Source organism: Agelaius phoeniceus, chromosome 4 (genome assembly GCF_051311805.1).
Source record: "Agelaius phoeniceus isolate bAgePho1 chromosome 4, bAgePho1.hap1, whole genome shotgun sequence".
NCBI classification, from domain to species: domain Eukaryota; kingdom Metazoa; phylum Chordata; class Aves; order Passeriformes; family Icteridae; genus Agelaius; species Agelaius phoeniceus.
Genome location: NC_135268.1, coordinates 71,815,202 through 71,842,153, shown reverse-complemented (window position 1 = coordinate 71,842,153; position 26,952 = coordinate 71,815,202). Strand labels below are relative to the sequence as shown.

At 46.2% G+C, this 26,952-nt stretch overlaps 1 protein-coding gene across 3 annotated transcripts in view; it reads right to left on the bottom strand.

Annotated features, from left to right (window-relative positions):
• PTPRA (protein tyrosine phosphatase receptor type A) overlaps positions 1–26,952 on the bottom strand; it is a 127,449-nt gene that overhangs the window by 42,675 nt on the left and 57,822 nt on the right. For all 3 annotated transcript variants that reach the window (XM_077177868.1, XM_054633095.2, XM_077177867.1), the window contains one exon: positions 25,488–25,559. Coding sequence is in view for 2 of the 3 variants with exons in the window: in XM_054633095.2 (XP_054489070.1) it covers positions 25,488–25,499 (12 nt within the window). In the remaining variant the exon portion in view is untranslated. The remainder of the gene's footprint in view (positions 1–25,487; positions 25,560–26,952) is intronic.

Here is a 26,952-nt window from a genome sequence, read left to right as displayed (position 1 = left end):
GCCCTCCCATGTTATTCACAATTCATCCTCTATTTTCATCTCCCCAACAAAAGGCTGAACCCAACTGCATTATTGTCAGCCAGGGCTTTTATCTCCAGCCTTTGGAGCAGTCAAGGCATGGCACAGAACAATGGCTCTCACAGGAGAACAAATACAATCTGAACAAAAATACCCTGTTGCTAAGGTCTAAACCAGCCTTTTTTTTGGGTAGCTGGGAATTCCAGAGAACCCTATAAAAAAAAAAAAAAAGAAAAAGAAAAAAGGGAGAATTAGGACTTGGATAGGGAAAGTAACCTGACATGCAGCACTGCTTTGTTCTTCCCTCCAGGATAGCATTGAAAATTAGAGTATCACATAAAACCAAGGAAAAGGAAAGCTGGAGTTGGAGGAGCAAGCCCAGAGGTCCGTGGAGAGGACCAGAGGTTGGGGAGGTCCAGATGGGACCTCCTCTCCAGGAAAGCCCCGGCCCAAACCACAACGATTTCTCTTGTGAAATCCACCCCAAAGGCAACCACAGAGCAGCTGTGTGTGGTTTCCACATCCTCAGCCAAGGGAGCAGCACCTGCTTCTGCTTTTGGGGTTCAGAAGAGAAATGCTCCTCCCCAGCAGCGGCTGGGCAAGGAACTGGGTCTGGCTGTGGTGTCCTCCCCACTAAACACAAGGGTTTCCAGCAGCAACCTCCTCCTGGGGTCAGGAGTGACCCCAAGGTCAGGAAAAGCACAACTGACAGCCCTGGCAAGGTGGGATATTGGGTGAGGGGACAGCAGAGCCATGGTGGTCCACAGAGGCCAGCAGCCTCCATGACCAGCCCATCTTCCTCCCCTCTAGATGGAGCTGCAAGAGAAGCCTGAGGTCCCTCCCCAAAGGGAAGGTGGATGCACCCCATCATCTGCAGGAACAGAACCACAGAGTTATGGAATGGTTTGGGTTGGAAGGCACCTTAAAAACCATCCAGTTCCACCCCCCTGCCATGGTGGTTGCTTTGAATGGAGCAATGATCATGGAATGGTTTGGGTTGGAAGGGACCTGAAAGATCAGCTTGTCCCAAATCCCCTGCCATGGGCAGGGACACCTTCCACTGTCCCAGGTGGCTCCAAACCCTGTCCAACCTGGCCTTGGACACTTCCAGGGATGCAGGGGCAGCCACAGCTTCTCTGGGCACCCTGAGCCAGGGCTCAGCACCCTCACAGGGAGGAATTTCTTCTCAATATCCAACCCTGCCCTTTGTCCTGTCACCTGCAGCTCAAGTTCCTGAGGCATTTTCATTATTACCAGTTTAATTATTCCATCCTGCCACCTACCAGTAAAACTCCCATCAGGGCAAATAAAAAAAAAAACAAAAACAGAGCCCCCCAAAATAATGCTCTCATCCTTTGGTGAGGCAATTCTGTGCTGAAAACCTGCTCAAAAGCCTGGGAGAGCTGCTGTGCTCGGGGGCACCACAGAGGCAGCAGCTGCTGGAAGGAACAAAGCTCCTCTGGAGTGGCTGGAGATTGTGTTTGCACAAATATTTATGGACACATGCAGGCAGTGGTGAAGAGATGAATTCTGGACATTTCACGTGCAAAACAAATACAGAGAGGGAATTTCAAGTTTCCTTGATGACAGCAGAGCCTGGATGCATATAAGAGAGACAACAGAGTCAAGGTAATGCTGGAATTCACTTTTTTATGACCCATTTTGCTTTTTTTCCAATAAACAAGGTCTCCCTGAGCAGCCATTAAACATCACCATTTGTCACTTAGATTTTAGTGATATGAAAATAAACATTAAGAGGCTACGACAGAGCTCAAATCCCCCTGTGTTAGGCACCTAAGCCAAACAAAATTATGCTGAATTAAATTCATTTCCATCCCATGCAGAAGGACAGAGCCCTCCACTCAGGTTAAATCATTCCAACAGCAATGAAGACGACAGCACCCGAGACATCCCCATCCTTGAAAGTCCTTGCTGTTCCTTTCAAAAGGCTTTGAAAAGCAAAGCTTTCCTACAAAAACACCCATTTCCATCACGCCCTGGACAGGAGCATAATACACAGAGGGCTCCTCAGTGTTGCTGCTAAATAAGAGACCCCCCAAACCAGGCATGAAATGGTACAGGAGCTCCCACACAACAGAGAGGGCTTTCTGTGCCTGCAGGGACACAACACCAACTCTGTTGCTCCACACCAGGACGGTGTTTGGTGGCGCGAGGGCCCAGCCTGACAAACTCATCTCCTTTTTACAGAGTCATGGCATGGGTTGGCTTGGAAGGGACCTAAAAACCATTCAGTTTCACCTCCCTGACATGGACAGAGACACCTTCCTCTAGATCAAGTTGTTCCAACCTGGTCTTTAACATTTCCAGGGATGCAGGGGCAGCCACAGCTTCTCCGAGCAACCTGTGCCTCCCCACACTCACAGGGAATGATTTATTCCCAATATCCCATCCAGCCCTGCCCTCTGGCAGTGGGAGCCATTCCCTGTGTCCTGTCCCTCCATCCCTTGTCCCCAGTCTCTCTGCAGCTCTCCTGGAGCTCCTTTAGGCCCTGCAAGGGGCTCTGAGCTCCCTCAGAATCCTTCTCTTCTCCAGGTGAGCACCCCCAGCTCTCCCAGGCTGGCTCCAGCCCTTGGAGCATCTCCTGGACTCCTCTGGATTTGCTCCATGTCCTTCCTGTACTGAGGATCCCAGAGCTGGACACAGCACTGGAGCTGCAGCATCTTGAGAGCAGAGTAGAGATCAGAATCCCCTCCCTTGACCTGCTGGACACAGCCCAATTCTATTTCTGGGCTGTGAGCTGGCTCGTTTTTCACCCACCAGCACCCCCAAATCCTTCTGGGCAGGGCTGCTCTCAATCCTTTCACCCCCCAGTCTGTTCTGATCCTGGGAATGCCCCAAGCCAGGCACAGGACCTTAGACCTGGCCTTGTTTAACCTCATGAGGATCACAAGGTCCCTCAGCATGGGATCCCATCCCTCACGTGAATCACCTGCACCTCTCAGCTTGGTGCCACCACTTTAGACTCCTTGCCATGCACCCTGAGGCCATCTTGGCTCAAGTCCTCCTTGTTGTCCTTAGTCCAAACCAAATCCAGTCCCATCCTTCAGTGACTCACATCTCCAAGCCATCCCCTGTCCCAAATCAGCCATTCCTGGATGATTATCTATGGGATTGGTTCATCCTACATGGGTGATGTTGTACCCCAAGCCATCCCCTGTCCCAAATCAGCCATTCCTGGATGATTATCTATGGGATTGGTTCATCCTACATGGGTGATGCTCTACCCCAAGCCATCCCCTGTCCCAAATCAGCCATTCCTGGATGATTATCTATGGGATTGGTTCATCCTAAATGGGTGATGTTGTATCCCAAGCTATCCCCTGTCCCAAATCAGCCATTCCTGGATGATTATCTATGGGATTGGTTCATCCTAAATGGGTGATGTTGTACCCCAAGCCATCCCCTGTCCCAAATCAGCCATTCCTGGATGATTATCTATGGGATTGGTTCATCCTACATGGGTGATGCTGTACCCCGAGCCATCCTGTGGGGTGCACAGCAGTGGGGGAAAACTTGAAATCTTTCCATAACCAAATGCAGGGATGTCCCAAAGAGGAGGGAGAAAAGGAGAAGATTTCATTTTGGGAGGTGCAAAAGGCTTAAAACCAGAATCCTACAGATAGAAAAGGAGCAACATGTAACACATAGACAAAGCAATAGGGATGTTATTCAGTCAGTTCATTACAGGGTTATTTTTGGACACGGCAGTGTTGGACTCAATGGTCTGAGAGGACTTTTCTAACCTAAATGAGACTATGATTCTATTCCTACCTTAATAACACCCTCATGTTAGGGCACTGATCTCAAAGGAACCATCTCCATATAATTTCAGAGATCCAGGTGTGATTTCCAGAAGTGCCTTAACTTAAAAATGAACCAACCACCCTCTACTCCTCTGTGGAGAACTTTCCTCTACTCCTCTCCCCCACAGGCATCCATCCCATGGGTTCTGGGTGTGATCTGCCTGCTTTTAAAACCCAAGTTTGCCAGATGTTCTGGGATCTCTTTATATCCTGTGTACCTCCCTGATGCTCTGATGTACAAATGTGTGTACAATTACACAATTTGGATGCTGACTGCTCCCCACCTCCCACTCTGGGAGCTGTAGGAAAGGCACACCTGGAGTTTTTGGAAAACATGGTGCCATCTTCATTCTCAGTTAATGAATTATCCCATGAGCAGTGCAAGGGATTCACTTTGCTGAGGGAAAATCTGGTATCTCCACCACCACTTTGCAGAGGACGAAGACAAAGGATTCCTGAGTGGAATTCTGACTGCCCCCAGCTCCAAAGCAGTGAAGGTGACAGGCACAGCTCAGCCTCTAAAGCTGAGTTTGCACCATTGGAAAAGACTGGAAAGGGAGAGCACAGGGAAAAGCAGGGCAGCCCCTGCTCTCTCCAGGTGGCCTTTCCTGTCAGCAGCAGGACATTTCAGCTGTGGGACACTCTCAAACCACCTGGAGGAACCAGTTATTCATGGCAGAAGCTGAGACATCATTAAGAGCCAAGGAAGGAACATCAGCAGTGGGGTGACTTTTAATGCTTGCTGGCGTGGACTGGAATGAAAATTAATGAGTTTGAAATGAAAAGCCACCCATCCCAACTCACACCCCAACACATCTCTGGCTGTGACATTAATGTAGGGCCAGAATCAACCCAACACCATCTTCCCCCTGACCTATCTGGACACAGAGATGAGATCCCCAAAAACACCTCACAAGATCCAGCCTGGTGGCACTGCCATGGGCTGGTTTTTATCCCCACCATTGATTCTCCCCCTGCTCCTCAAAGAGGACACTTGGAGAGACAGGAGAAGCTGTAAGACGTCTCTGGAAGCTGCTTTAGTACCAAGGAAAAGACCTGGAGGGAAGGGAAGGAAAGTTTCAGGTGATTTGTTTGAAGGATGCAGCTGTTGCTGAGCAGCTTTAACTCCTCTCATCCCAGATTAGCTCCTCAGATTTTACCAGGACCTTGCCAGATGTTCCACTTGCTGGAATGATGCCACGTTTGTGTGTCAGACTAAACATCTGTGCTTTTAAGCCTGGGATTTTCAGATCAGATCTATGTGTTTGGAGGGGGAAAATAACAACACAAATTGTCTGTAAGGGGAGTTCCATTGAACAGAGCCACCATTATTTCTTCCTCCCCATCCCCCACATGACCCCTCCACAGGCAAAGCTTTTCAACAGATTTCATGAAAATGTGGAGAAAAACAATATTGTACATTTTCTGTGGTCAGTCTTTTCCTGTTAAGTCAGAGAGGAGCTACCAGAAACAGAGCCTGCAGTTGGTATCTTCCCCTCCTGCCTCACTGCTTCAGGGGAGCACCAAACTTGGGATCTGGGGTTTGAGGACCAGCTGGGAGCCCAGTATGAACTGGGAAAGGTGCTGGTTTACCCATGGGTGTGTGCACCACTCCTGCTGTTCCAGGGCAGGAAGTGATGGAAGGATCACTGGAAGTGATGACAGGATCCCTCCAGTTTGGGCTTCAGGGCCTCCATAAATCTCCATCAGCTCCACTTTCCCACCCTCCCAGCTCCCCATCAGCCCTCACTGCTGGATGGAGCAGCCTTTGGTCCCTGCTGACACCCATGCCCACCCCACCCTCACTTGAAGACAAGATTTAAACATTTCTGTGTTGACAGCTGGCTCTAATTTGTGGTTAACTGTGGGGAACATGAGCTGTGCTTCTGGTCTGATGCTCCATCAGAGGGGCACCCAGTGTCCCACCACCAGCATCACCTCGTGCCTCAGCATTTCTGTTCTCTCCCTGCACCTCCCTCACAGGGAAGAATTTCTTCCCAATATCCATCCAAACCTGTCCCTGCTGCTCATCACCACTCCAGGCTTTTCCCTGTGTCCCACAAGATCCTCATGGCCCAGCAGCATTTTCATGTGGGGCTTTTGCTTCTTTCCCATTTCAAATGGGATGGTGGAACACAGCTGGGATGTGGAACACCAAAATTGGGGGTTTAACAGCCTGGCAGGTAAAAACCATGAGTCACAAAGCACAGGAGCACTCAGGGACATCAAATTGCACAAGGCCTGCAGTAACCTGAGCACTGGGGGGGTGGGAGGAGGGAAATCTGGCACCGAGTGGGTCCCTGGAGCAAAGCATTCCCAGAACCACACCTACAAGGTTCTGGGAATTCTCACCTGCCATCAGGCAGGGAGCCAGCCTGGAAGCAGGTGACAAGCTGGGCAGCCAAGAACAGTGAAGTGTCCCAGATCTTTGCCATCACCTCCATCCTTCCTCGCTGTCAGAACCTTCGGCCTCGGGGAGCCGGACACTATTTCAGCGTGACAGAATAACAGCATCAGCTTTTTGTGTGTGTCACTGTGCACCCAGCTCCCCTCTGCCAGCCCAAGGGAGCTGCCACTTGGGCTCTTTTCATCCCTTTTCATAGAGGAAACCAGCACCAGGATCAAAGGAGGCTCCTGGGTGAGAGGCTGATGGGAAAGGGCAGGAACTGCAGAGGTGACAGCGAGGAGATGGGGCTGAGCAAAGTGAGGGGTCGTCCCTTTGTGCTGCAGCCTCTGGCCATGTAACCTGAGTGGCAGCACAGATTATGCTGAGTAGCAGAGGAAGGAGAGAGAAAAACACCTGTGCTCAGGTTGATGGAAATACTGGGTGACTGCATGAAAGGGAGAGCTGCTTCTGCTTCTCCTGAGTGTCACTGCTCTGGGTCATGCTAAAAAAGGTTCCCTCAATTCCCCTTATTTTTCTCTCAATTCCATCAGGTTCTGTGTGCAAAGAGGGCTGCCAGATGATATTTAATGACTCAAATACAGGCACCTCAAATACAGATCCCCAAATGACCCCAGGTTTTACTGGGAGATGAAAATTTGATTTCAAGTCTTACCCTGGAAGTCCTTTGGTTGCACTAGATGGAAGAAGCTCTACTGGAAATTGAAGCAAACACAAGGAGTTCTTAATTCCCTGCTGAACCAAGGCCTGGCATTCCCACAGAATGGACTAACAGAAGTGGTCTTTCTCCTTCCTTTTCCCCAGCAAAATGAGAAGCATCTCATTTTGAACATTTGGCTATTCCATGCCTACCAGGACATCTGTGGTTTGGATGGAAGAATCTGGGTGGAAGACCAACTAAAGGTTTCCATGCAACTCCTCAGTCTCCCCACACATCCATCTATCTCTGGTGTGGTTTGAGAGCAAAATCCATGTTAAGGCAGAGAAAAGTGGATTTTAATTTTTTTTTTTATGGATCCTTTGCAGTGCTTTGATCCTAAGTGCTCTGGGAGCACAAATCCCAGCCTGCTGCTTGTTCCCATACTGAGGGAGAGAGGAAACCTCTCAGGGATCTGCATCCCCTGCTCATGGATGTTCAAAGCCTTCTATTCACCTTGGGCTGTGTTATCCCAGCTCTTTTCAAGGAGGACTCCTTGTGAAAGTCAGTTAAAGGCAGGGCCAGGCTGTATTTACCTTGGCACCTGATTGCCTTCCAGAGTCCTCCCATTTCCTCCCTGAGTAATTAATTAATAGCTTGTCAGTGAGGAGGGGAGGACTAAAGAACTTCACCCCATTACTCCCAAGTCTTTTGCCACCGTGGCCAAACCCCTGACCATGCCCAACACCTGCAGTTTGTCACAGTATTGCAAAATACAGAAGCTACCAATAAAATCCCTGAAACCCTTCTTTTAGGATGTTACAGGGATTAAGTTGCTTCCAAAGATGAGATGCAAGGTCACCCAGAAGTGCTGGAGCTGATAAACAACCCCAGAACTGCTTTATAATCTCTGCCAAACAAGTCCAGTATATCAGAATAAGGTTCAGAAAGGTGAAACACCTGTTATATATAATTTCCAAAGCTCCTGCTGAGGGAAAAAAAAAATAAAATCAAAATAAAATCACTCCTTGCTGCTGCTGCAGAAAGCTTTAATCCCAGGCTCCAGGAGCTTTCTATCCCAAATTCAGCACATTGGAACACACTGCTGTTGCCCAACTGACCCATATTTTTTTTTTCCTTTATGAACTGGGTGAATAAGTTCATAAAATAACAAAACCATCTTCTTTCCACTGAGAAAACACAATTCCCTCCGAGCAAGGTGCAATCCCAGCCTCGCCGAGTCCCCTCCTGACCTATTTACGGAAGTGCTGCCGCGAGGATTTCGGTGTGATCCTCCCTGGAAAAGCCTAAAATTACACTGCCCTACAAAGAGCTGGGATAAATTGACCCCTCTAAGCAAAGGGGTTGCCAGGCTTTTATCTTTTATCTCACAAATTTTATCTTGCCCCCATTGTTGGCTGACGCTGGAGCGGAATAATGAGACGATGCGGGGCTCTACGGGGCACGACTGGAAAACTCTGCCTTAGCAACTCAATTGTGTTCCTGATGCCTGTGCTGGCTTTTATACACAGCTACTGGTTTGGAAAGCTGCTCCTGATTGCACACACTCACTCCATAAAGCTGCATTTATGATTTTCTTCCACTTCTTTTTCCCGGTGTTATGATAAAGGGAATGAGCTGTGGGGTTTGGGGCTGGGATGGAGAAGTGTTTTTATAAAAAAAGTCTGGGGGGGATTGTTCTGGTTGGATTTTCGTGCCCTTCATCCAGTCTAGACATGAAAGTCTCAGGATGCAGATGATTTCCACCTCTCTGCAGAAATTGTGCCATGGTATTAAAAAAAGGGATGAAAGGAACAATAAGCACTGAGATGTGTCTAAAATTAGAGGTTTACAAAACAATCTGAGTTTATAATATCCCCAGTACAATAAAAGCCAAGAGCAAGCAGGCCAATTATTTAAAAACTGCAGGATAAAAGGAAACCTTGATCAAAACTGTTATCAGGGGAACAAATCTATCTTTATTGTGTTGTAGTTGTGCTGCTGACTGAAATAACTTTTCTAAAATTGCCACTATGCTGCTAAGAATTAGCTAAATAGAAGCAACACACCAAAATCAAAACTGCCTTGTCCAAACTATCAACATGACAGCAGCCCACAGTTCTTCCCTATTTTCTGCCAAGGTTTAAATTCCAGTGTGGTTTTCCCTCTATGCACCTTCACTCATCACACAGAAAATGGATGAGTTGATTTCCATGTGATCTTCAGTTAAATTTGCATTTTGTATCTCAAGTGGTAGCAAAGCTGCAGTTCCAGTACTTTAAGTGAATGGGTAAATTAAGAGGAAAACACCAAAATTGTGTTTGCTTTGCTGGTGTTATTATTTTTAATATTAATCTTAAACAAGGAGCAAAATTGATACAACAGCAGTGCCAGAAATATCCTCCTCCTTCTGCCAGGGGAGATGAAAATGTCCTTTAAAATACTGGGGGGAAAATAATATTTACAAATCACTGCTGAGAGGAGGGATGCAGAACCAGCAGGGGATTGGAGATTATGCAGCATCCAACTTCTGCTGTCCCTGACCACTGGGAGAATGCAGAAGGAATTCAGAGTTGTCAAGGGGATAAAGTCACTGTCAAGGAGGATGAACTTTTCCTTTGAAAAGCCATCTTTTCTTCTGAGGGTAAACCAGATCCTCCAGAAACCTGACCTTGCTCTTGTGTAAAGGAGTGAAGTCTCTGACTTCACTTGAGTGAAGTCACTTCAGAAAGTGAGAGACCCCGGGAGCAGTCGTGCATTTTGTGACCATTTTGGGTTCACCTTGGGTTCATTTTGGGACCATTTTGGGTTCACCTTGGGTGTAGCCCTGGCTGGGCTCTTGTGCTGCCCAAGGTGCATCCATTGAGGCCTTCTAATAAATCCCTGCTTTATAAAGTCACTGTCAAGGAGGATGAACTTTTCCTTTGAAAAGCCATCTTTTCTTCTGAGGGTAAGCCAGATCCTCCAGAAACCTGACCCTGTTTTTGTGTAAGGGAGTGAATGAGCACAGAACCTGGGGAGATCTCCACAGGCTTTTCCTGAGGAGAGGACAGCGGAGCTGAGGTTCAATTCTTGCACATGGAATAAGAAAATGTGAGCCCTGAAGTAGAGAACCAAATAAAGATGGGCACTGCAGTGCCCATGGCCTCAAACCCAGGCATGTGTGGACTGTGTTCACATGCACTCCCATGTCTCCAGAACAAACACAGCCATGGAGTTGGATTTGCTCAACTGCACCACACAAGTTGTTCCTTTATCCAATAATGCTCTGTAATTCTCATCTTCCCTGCTCCAGCTCTCTCTATCCCAAGAATTCACATTCAGCAGTAAACCAGACTCAATCCATCTCCTTCCTAAATGTTACACACAGTCCACTTTCTCACCTTTACCCTCCTCCCACGTTCTACAGCTGTTTTCTCCATCACAACCATCCTTCCTAGGTAAGAAATGATTCCCACATCTCCCCATTCCTCCTTGGAAATCCACACCAAGTCACAGATCCTTGCTTATCTCCCCATCAAGAGGCACAGCACTCACCTTGGTAGATAAACAAGGCTGGTGGCAAAGCACTCATGGCCATTGAGCTGTGATTCAGCCATGACACACCAAGAGCCAGCAGCCCCAAAATTTAATGTTACAACTGAGTCAAACCCTAACCTGCTTCACAAGGGTTTCTCATCACCAACCTGCACAACGACCAAAGGGAAAAGAGAGGGGAAATAAAAAGTTGATGGCCAGCTAGAGGGTGCCCAGAGAAGCTGTGGCTGCCCCTGTGATGCCTCAGGTTTTGGCTTTTCTATTTTTCAGATTCTGTGCTGCTTTAGTGTGTGGGTCTGGGTTTCATATCAGGGGATGGTGAGCTCTGTGCACAGAGCAGGGAGACAAAACAATTCCTGCTCCAGCTGGGGACCAAGGACAAATGATCCAAATCTCAGCCCCAAGAGCACAAACACCGTGGGCTGGAGAGAGAAAAACAAGCAGGGTGGGACTGCAGGGGCTAAAGCTGGAATGGGACAATGAACTGCAAGATGCAAATGGAGCAGAACTGATCCAAGGGAGAGACCCCGTGAGCAGTCGTGCATTTTGTGACCATTTTGGTTCATCTTGGGTTCATTTTGTGACCATTTTGGTTCATCTTGGGTGCAGCCCTGGCTGGGCTCTTGTGCTGCCCAAGGTGCATCCATTGAGGCCTCCTAATAAATCCCTGCTTTATCCTTTAGCTCTGTCCAGCCTCTGCTCTAGGTCAGCCTTCCCAAGGCATCACCTGGATCCCTGGAAGTGCCCAAGGCCAGGTTGGATGGGGCTTGGAGGAACTTGGGATGGTGGGAGGTGTCCCTGCCCATGGCAGGGCATTGGAATGAGATGACCTTTAAAGAACCTTTCCAACCATTCCCACTCATACCCAAATATCCACCAGGCTGAGCTTTAAGGCCCATTCTGTGATACTATGATGACACACTCTGCCCAAATTTCTTCCCCATTCTCAGAGCTCATGGAGCAAATAAGAAACAGGATTTTTTTTTTGAGGGTGAAAGCCAAGGAACAGCTGTTCAGATCTCAGTGAAACCATTTTCAGCTCACAAGCTCCAGAGCTGACAGCCATGGACACCAGGCAGTTTTGGGAGATGCATCAGCTGCAGGAAGGTGAGGAGCACTCCCTCCAAAGATGGTTACACACTCCTAAACCTAGAAGGAGTCACAGCAAGGGAGAAAAATAATAATTTTTAATTTAATCTATTTCAGAGTAGCAGAATAAGAGCCCAGGACAACAGCAGCCCTGTAAGCAGTGACAGATCCCTGAGGCCACCACACTCCTCAGTCCAGTGCCCTTCCCAGGAGGAAAGGGTTTTTTTTTTTTTCCCCAGAAGGAAATGAAAACCACATGGACTGGCCAAAGAAGGGATCAATTAGACCATCTGGGCCTACCCACCACGCAGCAAAAACTGCTCCCTACAAGAAATTTCCCAAATTGCTTTATCCAGTCTCACTTGAAAAGTCCAAAGCAGTGGAGTTTCCAGCTCTTCTCCTGGGATATCATTTCTCCCTGCAGGAAGCCTTTCCTAGCAAGATTTTCCTTTTGAAAATGTCTTCATTTCAATTTGCTGCCCCCCTCTCTCCCCTGCCTGTGAGCATTTGTGAACTACACTAATGAAACAGATTAATACCAAAAAGGAATTACAATTTAGGAATAAATTAGTTTATTTTCCTTTTATCCTCTACCAAAACCCCTCAACATGTCAAAGGAACTCGGAGTCTCCCTGAAATCTTCCTTTTTAAATTGGTCCCACTGCTCATAATTACACCTCCCCTCTATCCATACAAGTTACTTTGCTTTTCTTTCCCCTTCTCCTTTTTTTAGGGAGGAAGGAAAGAAGGCAGAGAAAAGAGTAAGAAAGGGTGGGATGAGGGGACAGGGCAGAGGGACCCATCCCATCTGCTCAGCCTTAATTGCTTCCAACTCTCCCCAAGTGTCTGAAAATGAAGTTATGATTCTGATGAATATTCCCATCTTCATTCCAGATGAAGGATCTGAGTTTATCCAATAATTGGCTTTTCTGCACCAGGAAACAGCTTCTACTTCCCAGAAATACCAAGGAGAAAGGCTGAGATGTGGCCAAGTTGTGGGCAGCAGCTTGGAGAACAAAAGCACTAAGGGCTCAAATGCTGCTCCAAAGAAATAATTGTTCACAAACGTTGGGAGGGCTGCAAGAGACAAACAAAGCCCCAAATATCCACCAGGCTGGAGGCTGAGCACATACTGATAAAGGGGGTCAAAAATGCAATGGTTTCAACTGAAAATGCCCTTGAAAAAGCACTAGGTTAGAAAACTCAACTCCAGCCACCATCCTATTTCCCTAAAGGATTTTATACTCATGTCTAGTGGTAAAAACTATTCTAATTTATTATAAAAATGGTTATTTTGGCCTTGATCATCACTTCAGCAAATAATAACCCACTGGATTCAAGAGCCTGCTGCCACTTCAAGGTCTTCCCTCTGGGACAGGGACACCTTCCACCAGCCCAGGTTACTCCAAGCCCCATCCAAACCTGGCCTTGGACACTTCCAGGGATGGAGAAATACAGGGATGGGGAATTCACTAAAGGCTGTTCCCTTTACCCTTTTAAAGGTTTCCCCTCCTGCCAGGAGTTTTGCTGGAGATCCTCATTCCCTCTTGTCCAAAAACATCCAACCATGTGTGTAAATCCTTGCCACAAAAGGATTTGAAGGCCAATGGGAATTTTTTAGGTGGGAGGGCTGCTCCAGGTAGGAAAACCCATGGAGGAAGATGTGAGGGAAGCTCACACTGCAGAGGAGCTCTCTGCTTGCTTCAGCAGCAAAATTTAATTCCCAGCCTTGTACAGCATGTTCTGATATTTAAAAATATTCAGTTGACTTCCACATCTCCTGTGCCCTTTATTTTTCTGACAGCTTCTCCTGGATGGGAAGTACAGGAAAATCCAAACTGCAGCAACAGAGCAAAGAGCCAGGAACCACTGCAGCCTCTGCCCTGGGGCCAACTTTGGGGTGTTTCTGTTTTAAACACCACTTTTAGAGAGCTGTAAGAATAAATATATATTCTAAACCCTCTAACACTTACTAGAGGTCTAAAAATAAAAGCAGTTTTGGAAATAGGAAGTGCAAATCCAAAGGGAAAGGCAGAGCACAGGGAGGCAGCCTGCCCTTCCCTGTCTCCCTTTCTTGGCTGCAATGAGCAGCAAGGAAGTGATTATAAAGCATTTATTTGCAAAATCACAGCCAATAAATCCAAGAGCAACAAGAGCCTCCCTCACACTGCTCTGGCCATGGGTGGGGGGGAAATGAAGGAGAGCTGGAGGTTTGACCAGCAGGCAGGTGCATGGCAGCAGAGCTTCACTCCCAAGATTTCTGGGAAGAGTTCAAGCCTATAAAGTGGAATATTCACCCAGGCTGCCTCTTACCTTTGCTGTTTTGAAGCCCTAGAAAATAAAAATAAAAAGCCTTAGAAAGGCAATGACAGTTGTGGAATGAAAATGCCTGAAAAGGTTAAAAAAAAAAAAAAAAAAGAACTGGGCTGTTGAATGAGGAAATGAGTAAGGGAGAGCAAGAGAAAATAAAACAGTACAGAAAAAGCCATCTAAATTCTCCTCCCCTTTCCTGGATACAAATACCAGCACAAGAAAACCGTAGGAAGCGAATCTGACTGCTTTGAAAATCACTGAGGTCAAAAGCCTGACAGAAGAAAGGAAAAAGGATTAAACAAAGGGATGATATAATCTATCCAGCTATAATTCAAACCTTGGAGGTATAAATAGCTCCACTACAGGCCTCAAGTCAACCACTAATTTACACTGCAATCAGGAGGGGGAGGCAGATCCCCATCCCCACAAGCAGATTAATCCTTAATTGCTCATTTTTGCATTTCTGACACCTTTCTTTGAAGTACCAAAGCTGGTACCATCTCACAAAAGGCGTTGGAGAGCCTGAAAATTGGAGAGATGAGCCTGGCTGCTGCTTGTCTGGGGCCTCATGCACAGTCCCAGATGCTGCTGTGGGTCCTGAGTGCAGAGAAGAAAGGAGATGGCCCCAATCCATGGGGATAAGAGAGGATCAAAGCCCCATTTGCCAGCTTGACACAAAGGGAAGCAGGACTCCAACGATGGCTCTTGTTTCACAAGGTTTTCCCAAGGCTTTAATTGCAGATAAATATTTAGTGGGATATTCAAATACTTGGGAGCACTCCAATCACTCCAGAGGCTCTGTAAATCCCTCTAGGAATATTGGCAAGGATGGGCTGTGTGGTGTGAGGTAAGAGCAGCAGGACCATCAGCTGCTGGGGCTGGTGGCTCTCAGAGAGGGACACTCCAGTGTTGTGTCCTTGATTCATCTTGATCCACTGAGAAAGGCAGTGGCAGTGATGGACAGACAACTCTAGGGGAGTTTCTTCAGTCCCTCACACATCCTCTATGCAACTGCATCCATTTTGAGGGGAGAAATTCCTTCACTCCTTCCTTCTTCACCACATTGTCAGGTTCTGAAGTTCAGTTCAAGAGCAGAACCCTTCCTGTGTGTCCATCCCAGGAGGAATGGCTGTGTCCACACACCCCCTGCACGTGTCCTGTGGGTTAATTAACCCCCTGCCCCTGTTAATGACCCTCACTGCATCCCAGCCTATCTGAACTGAATGAAAATACCATCCTAGAGCCAGAAGCATGGAATGGTTTGGGTTGGGAGGGATCTTAAAACTCATCCAGTGCCACCCCATGCCATGGGCAGGGACACCTTCCACTGTCCCAGGGTGCTCCAAGCTCTGTCCAGCCTGGCCTTGGACACTGCCAGGGATCCAGGGGCAGCCACAGCTGCTCCAGGGCCTCCTCACCCTCCCAGGGAACAATTCCTTCCCCATATCCCATCCATCCCTGCCCTCTGCTACTGGGGAACCATTCCCTGTGTCCTGTCCCTCCATCCTTTGCCCAAAGTCACTCTCCAGCTCTCCTGAATTCCCCCTTCCCTGCTGCCCACAATGTGGCATCACCCAGGGCACATCCAGCCTTTCATCCACCAACATCCCCAAGACTTTCAGGGCTGCCATTTCCCAAATCCCTGCTATTTTTTGCTGATGAGACCCAGCATCCCATATAAAAATTCCTATCCTGTAACACATCAGACTTTGTTTAGTGAAACATCTTTCTCCTAACACCAACTATCAGTCACCAGCCTCCATGGTGCCCAACCTCTGCCACACAAGACTTTGAATTATTCCTTTTGGGAAGCATCCAGCTTGATCCCACTATCAGGAGTGGTTTGTTTTGGGTTTTTTTTTGTGTGTCCCAGTGGGTTATTTCATTAGGATGTGGCCCTGGAGACCTTATTCCAGGCTGAGTGTGCAGCTAGTGGGAAGAAAGACTTCTTGATGATGCATTTTCCTACCAAAATAGAAACAGCAGCTTTAAACACAAACAGATTTCAGCTTCCAGCACGGCAGTCCCAGGGCAGGAGACTGAACCAGCTTTAACTACTGAAGTCACACAGGGAAGAATTTGTGAAAAAAAGAAAAAAAAAAAAAAGTGTGGTTTCTGTATTACAGCAGCCACGTGCTCCAGATGGATTCAATGCCATGTGGGCTGGTGAGAAAAAAAAATAACTTTGCTCCTCCCCCGAAACAGAAGTTGGGACAATTCACATCAAAAGTGGATCAAGCACAAAGCAAAAGTCACCAAATGCTTCAAAAGCAGTGAATTGTACCAAATTCAGATGTTAAAGCATCACTAGGAAAAAAAAAACCCACAATGCCCTGTGGTATGAAACTCTGAAAATGTATGTTAAAAATTGTGTAACAGAGAATTTTTCCATATTTTTGCTCCCAAGAATAAAGACTGGGATAAATCAACAGCTGAAAGGGCTGAATGTCATCTTGCTGTGAGCTTTTGCTAATAAAAATCAGAGTACGGATGAAATCATTCAAGCTGAAAGGAAGTGCAAATGTTTTAAAAGGTATTTTCCTTTGAAAAGCAAAAATCTGCCTCACAGTGAAGAGAAGGAGAAAATCAGTTCATGACATTTCTTTCCTTTTGTGACAGAGAAAATTTATTAAAATGATGATTGCTGCACAAGGAAATAAAGTCGTTTCATTACAAGCAAGACATGGAGCGCTGAGGAAGAATTTGTTCCCCTGCAAAGGCTCAAACCCCATGAGATGACAAAGCAGGGATGCCCAGAGCACAGTGTGGGGACCAAAGGTGAGGCTGAGCATCCTGCTGATTGTCTGCATCCCATAATTTAACCAGCATTTCCAATTAAGCGCTTCTTACAGATCCATCATGGACTTCAGCGAGCTGACAGCCCTTCCAAAAGCCCAGAAACAGCCACTTTAAAAACAATGAAAACCCCTGAACACCTGCCTGAGGGATGAACAAACTGGTGTCTAGCAGATATTATCTATTTTTTTTTAAATTTATTTAAGAGCAAATAAAATTGAAGTGGGGAGTAGATGTTTTAAAGCACTTAATGCAGAGCTGGGTTGCCAGCCAATATCTCACATCTAAAACATCTTCCTAAATGATCCATTTCAGAATTCAAAGCACATAAAAATAAAGAAATAGATATGAAATAGGTTTTGATCAAGCCTCTGGCTGCTTGGGAAAAGGACTTTTAACAGCTTGACCTCTGAAGCAAAAACAGCAGCTGGGAAGCAAAACTGACCTTCCACTGATCAACTGCAACAAAACCAGTGCCAGGCTGGGCTTCCCAATTTGTTTTTGTGCTCTGGACACCTGTGAGCATCCCTGGTGAAATATTTTGGGGTGGTTTCAACGCTGCTCACGGCACCTGAGCAGCAGAAAATTCATTTCCTGTGAGCTGGCATCTGAGCAAACAAATCTCCATCCTGCCCAAGGTGTGTCTGAGCTCCAGGACAGACAAACTGAGCCCCTGGGAGGAGGTGGAGCAGCACCTCAGTGTGGGGGTTGAGGTCTCCTTGCCCCCCAACACCTGCAGGGGGTTCCTGTTTCCTCTGAAGATGTGGTGAGCTGGCAGCAGCCTGGCCTGAGGCAGCTGCAGGCACTGATCCACTGCAGCTGGAGAGTTTCAGGTTGGTTTTTGGACAGTAAATGATGGCTCTAAGGGACACCTGCTCTGGCAGTGTGCAAGCAGAATCCTCATCCTGAGTGTTCATCCCAAGACAGATTGGGAAGAAGAAAATCCAGCCAGCACCACCCTTTCATGGGGTTCCCCAGGTGTTTCAGCCATTCCTGGGGCTCCCTGCACCTCCCAGTTTGGGGCAGAGCTCCAGCCCTTCCAAATAATTTCAGTTTTGCTCAGATTTAACTCTTCCCCTCCAGACCCTTCACTGTCCTTGGTCACCACCTCTAATTTTGAGCTCATCTTTTGGGATGAAGGCAGGGAGATGCTGAACATCCCAAACATTTCCACACACCTGAGCCTTCTTACATGGATTAAAGCACCAACGTGAATCCTGACCAACTTTTCTCCTGAAAAACCCAACTCAGCTTCCACATTTCTCCACCAACTTTCTGCTGCTTAATCCCTTCAGCCATTTCCTCCTCCTGCAGAGCTCTCACCTCCCCACAAGTTTCCTCTGCAAGGAGGAACCTTAAATTACAAAACCCAGATGGATGCAGCTGCAGAGACCTCCCTGCTCAGTCCCACCTGTACCTCAGAAGCTCAGATGTCACTTTAGGTGCCATAACATCCACTCATTTTGGGGGAGAAAAGCAACATTTCATCCTCAAAAGTACTTTGTCTCAAATACAAAGTTTTTTGCAAGATCATGCAAAAGGTCTTCTTCCCATGATCTTGTTGATTTAGCAAGCTGGTCTAGTGGAAGGTGTCCCTGCACATGGCAAAGAATTGGATTAAATGGTTTTTAAGATCTCTTTCAACCCAGAACATTTTATGGTTCTGTGATTCTAAGACTTCTCCACCCCTTGTACAAAACTGGAAGCAGCCCATCCTAATATTTTTTGTTTGCTTGCTTTTTAGGTTTTTGGGGTTTTTTTAATTAAGGGCCAGGTCTAGTTGAATTTTCAACCTACAAACTTCCTCTAGAGCAATAGCAGGTTGATTTTGTGCTTCCTCAGAAGCTCAGATGTCACTTTAGGTGCCATAACATCCACTCATTTTGGGGACAAACAGCAACATTTCATCCTCTAAACCAGTTTCTCTCAAATACAAAGTTTTTTGCAAGATTTTGGTGTTGTTCACATGATCTTGTTGATTTAGCAAGCTGGTCTAGTGGAAGGTGCCCCTGCACATGGCAAGGGTTGGATTAAATGGTTTTAAAGAGCTGTTTATGGTTCTGTGATTCTTATGACTTTTCCACCCCTTGTACAAAACTGGAAGCAGCCCATCCTAATATTTTTTGTTTGCTTGCTTTTAATTTTGGGGTTCTGTTTTTAATTAAATTAAGGGCCAGGTCTAGTTGAATTTTGAACCTACAAACTTCCTCTAGAGCAACAGCAGCTTGACCTTGTGCTTCCCCAGAAGCTCAGATGTCACTTTAGGTGCCATAACATCCACTCATTTTGGGGACAAACAGCAACATTTCATTTTCTAGACCAGTTTCTCTCAAATACAAAGTTTTTTACAAGATTTTGGTGTTGTTCACATGACCTTGTTGATTTGGCAAGCTGGTCTAGTGGAAGGTGTCCCTGCACATGGCAAAGAATTGGATTAAATGGTTTTTAAGACCTCTTTCAACCCAGAACATTTTATGGTTCTGTGATTCTGTGACTTCTCCACCCCTTGTACAAAACTGGAAGCAGCCCATCCTAATATTTTTTGTTTGCTTGCTTTTTAGGTTTTTTGGGGTTTTTTAATTAAGGGCCAGGTCTAGTTGAATTTTGAACCTACAAACTTCCTCTAGAGCAAGAGCAGTTGACCTTGTGCTTCCTCAAAGCTGAGCCCAAGGTTAAGACCTGAGCTTGCCAAGAATCTGCTGAGAGAGGTGCAGCCAAGCTGGGCACCTTCCATGGGGGAAAAAGAGCCCTGAAGAGGTAAAACAGCTTTATTGTAGCATAAACCCCATCTATATCTGAAATGTTTCACTTTAAAGAGCTTCTCCCCTCCCTCCAGCCCTGCAAAGAGAGAATTCTCACCAAGGCACACAAACCACATCAAATGGAAGCAGAACCTGGCCAAGCAGCTCAGACACAGCCCCCACCCCACAAATGCTCTCTGCAGCAGCAAAATTATAGATTACACTATTTCCTTCCCCAAATATTGTACATTTTATACATTTTATCTGGTACACCACCACTTCCTGCACTACAGCTTCCACCTGGGTAAGAGAGGACAGGAGCAAAAGGGAAAATGTTTTATATATGGATAGGCACCTTAAAAATGCATTAAAATCAAGTTTGGACATTAAATTCCCTCAGCAATGGTCAACCAAATAAAGCTCTCCTCCTCCTCCTCCTCCAGAGCACCCTTCCAGATCCCCCCAAGCCATTTTATATCGATGAAATTATAATTATAATTTACCTCCTTCCCCAGCGAGCTCATCCCTTGGCTCCACAGGTACCAGCTGTGCCCTCTCTCACCCCAAGTGTTGCTGTATTTTGGCCAAGCTCAGAGAAACTGGTGGAGTTTGTAAGAAAAATTTCACATTTTGTGTCAGAGCTGGAGGATTTACGCATCAAAAGCTTGTCTGGCTTCTCCCCACCTGCAGCTTTTACCTGCTGCCAGGTATCACTTCCCATGAAATGCACCCACCTGAGGCCACCACAGCTAAAGGGTCCCTGTTGGAACCCTGGATGATGAGAATTTTAGATTTTCTGTGTTGAAAGACCCTCAAGAAAATACCACATTTGACCTGAAGTCATAGAGAAAGCTTCCAAAATTGATGAATAACACTAAGATTAAAAGTGTGTAGTTTGAAGAGAAGTGTGTAATAGAAAACTTGAAAAGTTTTAAAATAGAATAATTTATATGAAGTCAAATAGATGTTTTAAAGCAGTAATTAGTCCTTCTTCTTCATAAATTTAAGTATTATTTTATAACTAAACAAAAAAGTCCACATTACAAGACATAAGTAATTATTAAGTTAAAAGAAAAAATAATTTAAGTGTCATTTCTTCATTAAATAGTTTTTCCTTTAAAAAACTTATAAATACGAAACCATTTTATAACCTGTTAGTAAAATATTATAGAACTCAAAGGTTGTAAGACTGTAATGTAAATAAAAATTAATAAAAATCTGAATCCAAACACAAAATCCCATCAATACATTTAATCCCAGCCCTAACTTCAAAAAAGAAAAAAAAAAAATTAGAAAAAAAATTTAAAAATACCAACAGATCACAGCCATGGGAAATACACAAAATAATTAATTTTTCCAGCCTGCCTTATCTCCCTGTGGACATCCACATACAAAAATCCCCAGCCCAGGTACCTGCCTGCCCTCAGAATGACTCTGTGTGAAAAGGGAACAGGCTCCTGACCAAGCACAGGCAGTTCTGCACCACATCCCTGTGTTTAATGCATCACAACCCATCCAACTGGAGCTCTGAGGGGTCCACATGTCCCTTGCCAAATTCCTGTGTAATTTTTCATTCTTTCTTCTTCATCATTGCATAATCCAGGGCGGATTTGTACAGCAATATTAAAGGAAATTTGCTGGTGCAGAGAGAGGAAAGCACCGGTGACGGTGCCAGCCTGCCAGGGGATTTCCATGCTTTGCTCTTGGAAAGGCCTGATAAGATGGATATATTTGTTTTAGATTTCAGCAAGGAACCTCAAGGATTTGGATTAGAAAAATCCTTAAATAATATCAGAGAACTGAGTTCTGGAGGAGGAGGCAGGAGAAGTTAATGGTGTTAGCACTGACCTGGCTGATCCCACTGCTGACCTGTGTCTGCCTGGGCAAATGTATTCCTGAAACCTCCCTGTGGTGTTGGGGAAAGTGCAATTCCAGTTGGGTGCAACTCCAGAATTTCATAGGTTTTGGTTTCTATCAGCTGGGACCAGATGTTCTCCTCTGGCCCCTCCACCTCCAGTGCTTGGCACTGTGGTGAAAATGTCACCAAAGCAGCTGCACTTGTGTTTTACCAACAAACCCAAAGCACATCTGATTGAATTCCCTCTTCTTTTCTGTTGAAAGGGATCTTAAAGACAATTTAATTCCATGCTGCTGCCATGGGCAGAGTAATTTTCCACTAAACCAGGTTGCTCCAAACCCCATCCAACCTTCAGCACTTGGATGGATGGTGCAGCCAATCTGCCCAAAGGGAAGGATCTGTTTTATTGAAAATGTGAATCAGCTCAACCCTCCCACTGGACCAAATACAATCAAAGCAGAGATGTGTCTGGAGACACCAACATGAGAAAGATTTGCTCCTATAGGTGCAGGCCCACCAGTGTCAGCAGCAGCTGTGCTTAGCTGCAATGAACTAAATTAGCATGGCTTGATCTCAGTGGAGACAAGTTGTTGAGGAAGCCCTCAAACTTAGCAAGCAAACACAACTAAAAACCTAAACTGACTGCAGCTGCAACCCTCCTGAAAGCTGAACCTGTGGTTGCTACACCCTGGCAACGTTTTTTATGAGGCAACCACCCCTTGGTGCAGTTTCCCATCTGTTCAGGCAACAGGTACATCAGTTGCTGGTTTCGGTTTTTCAGGACTGAATTTCAATAAAAATCGCAGTCTCAGAAGGCTGTGAGAGCAGTTGATGTCTGTGCACTGATAGTTATGCCTAATTAACATAAAAATGAGGTTTTCCTAATCACCTGCAAGAGGAAACCTGCTTGCAGAACAAGCTACTGGGGAAAAAAAAAAATAAATTACTCCTCAGGGAGGCAGTTGTCAGAAATAAGGAGGGTGGATGTGTTTATTTATACCCAGCAGCTCCAGGTAGGGGCTGCAGGTCCTGACACGCTGCCTGGAGTGGTTTCTGCAAGGAGTTTTCTCCTTCCTGTCCCCATTCCGTGCTCAGCTCCAACCACCCAGTGCTGGAGGTGTGTGCTGGGAATGAGGGTTTGCACTCTGTGCAAATCCCAGGGTGTTTTTTAGGCCAAGTCAGCTCATCTCAGCAGGATCAAATTTCAGGAAGAAGTTTGAAGCCTCACAGGAAAGAGGTGGGGAGAAGTGCCAGTGGGATTTAGGAGCACCAATCACTTGTGATTTCTGGTCTCTGGGCAAACTCTGTGTTTCCAAAACATGCTCCAAGGATCAGCCTGCACATCAGCAAGTCCCAAAATGTGACAGCAATCTTTAAAGGGTTCAGAAGCACTGCAGCTGGTGGTGGCTTTGACCAAAAATGCAAATCCAAGTGGGGGAAAAACCACTTTGGCCAATCCAAGCAGAATCCACCAGGATGAAGCAGTGCAGGGCTGGAATGAGTTCTGCTCCACCACCTCCTATCATCTCCTGAAGTTTGGTCACAACTGCACGTGCCTGAGGAGAAGATGAAGCTGTGGCACTTTTTTGAGGAGCAATCCTTGAGGGAGAGGCTGTGGGACTGTGGTGGAAGGTGCTGGAGGGTACCCCTGAGGGGAGCACCAGCAGCACCCTGGTGATAGATAAACTTTCAAGTTACTGAGAGAACAAACACCAGGGGAAGGAGCCAACCACAATTTACTGACTTATCTCTCAGGAAAGACATTTCAGTTATTGTGGGTAGCACCGAAAACAACAGCTCGGGGACGGGCGCTGGGGGAACCGGTGGAGGAAACCGCACGCGTCGAGCTCTTCTGCAAATCCAGGGCACCCCAGCGTGGCTCCCACCTCCCCAAAAACTGCTGGCAACACAGCTGGAGGAGGATATGGATGGTGCAGAGGTTGTGGATGGCTTTGGATGGGCTTTGTTGAAATAGGATCTGTGGTTTTAGCGCTCCCCCTCTCAAAAACACGGCACTTGTGTCAAGGGAGGGTCTCCTTCACACCTTGATGGTTTCTGCCCCTTTCAGCAGCTCTGGCAGTGTTCTGCACACTCAAATACAGCTCCACACAATGCCACAGCTCCATCACACTGAGCACCTTGCTCTGATTGCTTTCAATATACACCAGTGCTCTTCCTAAACCAGGAGCTCACAAACGGTGGGACCACCACTGATCCTCCACCATTGCTCACACTTGCCCCTGATGCTCTGGGGGCAGAAGTTCCCCTGGTTTTCCCCATTAAAGTCAATTTTTCAGAAAATAAATACATTGCACAAAGTATTGTAGATGAACATCCACTCACAGCTGCCCCTGATGCTCTGGGGGCAGAAGTTCCCCCAGTTTCCCCATCAAAGTCAGTTTTTCAGAAGAGAAATACATTGCACAAAGTATTGTAGATGAACATCCCAATAAGGTATTTGTCTTAACCTTTTCTACTCTCTACAAAAAGGAAGTAAGAGAATTGCAAGCAAATTTTTTAGTGCTATCGGATTTAGTCAAATTTAGTGAGGACACCAGATTTAGCATCAATGTAGAATTCAGAATTACAAAAAAACTCGATTTTGTATGTGAAACCTGAAGTCACCCAAAATTCCAGTAATTCTTTCCTTGCTCTTTCTATTCCTGTAAGACACCATAATTTTAAATATTGGATAATTGGAGTCTGCAGCTTGAAGGTTTCTCCAAAACACCAGCTCTTTTTGGAATTAGACTGATGTCACTGTAGCTCATTTGCTTAATTAGTGATTTACAGAAAGATCTCTTTAGGAGAAGGGGGAAACCTTTCAAATGAAAAGCTCCAAGTGCAGAATCAAGACACCATCCCCAATGACTGTTTACTCCCATCTTGTACATAATTTTGGGCCACACTACATCAATCAGCAGCTGTGACTGATGCCATTACACCTCCTAAATAAAAAGTGAACTCTGCAAGAGGCCAAGCACCACTGAGTTTTTCCCTACCAGGAGGATGTTGCTTTTACAAAATCATGCTGGGATAAGTCAGCACACAGAATAAACACACAAATCCCAGCGCTGCTGCACAGCCCTAGAGGAGTTTTCCCCTTATTTCAGCATTTTGTTTTTATCACTGCAGCCTTCCTTCCCTCAAGCACTTGGCTTTTGCTGATCTCTGCACCCCAGCACACAAATCCTCCTCCAAAGGGGTGCTGGGGTCCTGTGGAGCATGGGGAGAGGGCCTGCACACATGTGCACGTTGCAAGGAACAATAATTCATGCAAATCCCTGCTCCAAGCAAATTCCACAGCAGTGCATCTTATCACAAGCCAAACAAAAAGCAGGAATAGGCTGGAGAATGGTAAACCCACGTTCAAAGAATCTGTTCTTGTTGCAGCTTGAATTTCCCCCTCTCCTTCCAACAGCTCTCTGCTGACACCAAAAACCAAGCAGCCATGAACTGAACCCACTAATCAGAAGTGAAAACCCAAACTGTGAGAGGGAGCAAAGCCTCTGTTCCAGTAGATATTTGGGAGTCTCTGTGGTGACCCTCTTTGCTTCAGGAAGAGGAGGCAGAGACCAGCAGTGACCATCTCACCCTTCTGATGATGCCTCCAAGCACAACCACCGTGGCAGAAACAATCCAGCAAGGCAAGAATTCAGGTGTAAAAGCAGCACAAAAACTACTTATAAATCCATTTAACTCTGCTCACATTTGTGTTTTCTTCTCCCAGTTTGCAAAACAATTTGCTGCTTTTAAATCAGGGATTTTCCTCTGTTTCATCCATCAAGAACTGAGCATTCCCTTGCCACATTTGGAGATAGATCAGCTTTCCACAGACGCTCAAGATGATGAAAATAAACGAATAAAATATATCTTTAGTTCAAGTTTTCTTCTTTTTTTTCTGAGATTGCAAGTTAGAACCTGAATTCCAACCCAACCACTGGGTTTCAGCAGAACAAAAAAATCCCTGTGCTGAGTGCTCTCAAATAAGAGTCATGTCCCTTCCAACTCTGCACCAACAGAGACCTTATTATCCTTTGGGGGAGGAAGTCAGATTTTTTCCACTTAGTTACGTTCCCAGGTAGTTCTTAAATAAGATTTCCCTTCCATCTGTGTTTAAAGGGACACTTTAGCAGAAGTTATTGCTTGGCCATAGAGCCATGGTTGTGTACTGAACCCCAAAATAGACCAATGGCCACTGGCCAGCACCGTTTTATTGCAAGGACAGGACAAATGAAAAGATGCCAAAATTAACAGCACCTCTTCCTACCTTAATTATCATCAGTCAATTGTCCACCTGCACTTCATTAGGAGCCCATAAAGGTTCTTCCAGTGCTGCCCCCTGGAAACAAACAAAAAAAAAGCTTTTAGAACCAAAGAAGACAAATACAGCAATATCTTAGGAAAACAGCATTTTTAATGCTGCCAGCAAGGCAATTCCACTCCATTTTACCAGATGCAAAATGCAGTTTTTTATTATTGCTCAAGCTACAGACACACTAGAAAAAATGAAAATAACTTCTAAGTACAGAGAGCAAAATTGGGTTTCCAGGGTTAAAAGTGCTTTTGGGAAGAGGTGGCAGGAGGGAATTGCAGGGCAGCAGCAGTTACAGATGAAGGGACTCTGATACTCCCAGCTTGGCCTGACAGATGCACTGCTGTTTGGGTAAAAGCAAATAAAGTGTAGCAGGGTCCAGAGCTAGAGGAAATAGGTAATTGCTGTTGTAGTGAGGGCTCTTCTGAGGGTGTATTTCCCCAGACAGAAGTAGTTTGGGCATTGGGAAAATCAGTTCTGTGTGTTCATCTCCTCCCACCCCAAGGGAAGGGGACAGAAAGCCACATGGAGGTCACCGGGATTTCTGGTGGCCACATACCCATGGGACAGCCACCAGCAACTTCCCCAAGCCCAAAGCTCTCTGGATACAGACTCTGGCTGTAGGACCAAGTGTGATCCTATAAGGAACAGGCTGGAGACCTGCAAGGATGGTTGTGATGCTCCCACTCTTGCACAAATCACCTCCCTCCCCACCGGCTCTTGGGTTTGGGTTCCTGGCTCCATCGGCACGGCCACACCACAGGGGCTCACAGCTCACCTGCCATGTCCACACTGCTCCTGGCTGTTCCCCACTTTAACAGGACCAGCCAAGTTATCTCCACTCCCTGCATCTCAGCTCCCCCTCCCAAAATATTCTTTACCCACATCAGCTTTGAGGCAGCAGCAGCAGCAGGGCTCCTTGCAGGATTCTGCAGAGCCAACCCCCAACTAATCCCATCTTCTGGGCTGCTGCTCTAAAGCACAGAATTAAGAGACCTGAGGCACTTGTAGATTTCGAGTTGAATACATTTAAACCATAAATTAATTTATTTTTTTTTCCCTATCGACATCTTTCCTGGCCAGCCTTGGGCAGGATGTGACCCAGCCATCTGCTCTGTCAGTGCCAGGAGCTGTGGAGCTCAGACATAATCCCTGGGTGATCTCCTCGTTGTTTTCCATCCTGCTCAAGTGTTGACTTGAGCACTTGTTCAATTAGACAAGCCTCAGCACTGCAATCAGATGGGCTCACAGGGCTGATTTTCTGCCTCCACTAAGGAGAAAAAAAAATCTGATTTAGTTCTATGTGAGTGTGATAGAATTGGGAGCTTCAAAGCAACGAGACCTGGAGATCATGTCTGCTCTGAAGTCTGCCAGAATTGCTGCTTAACCTGAGCAGACCACCAGCAACTTCCATTGCAAG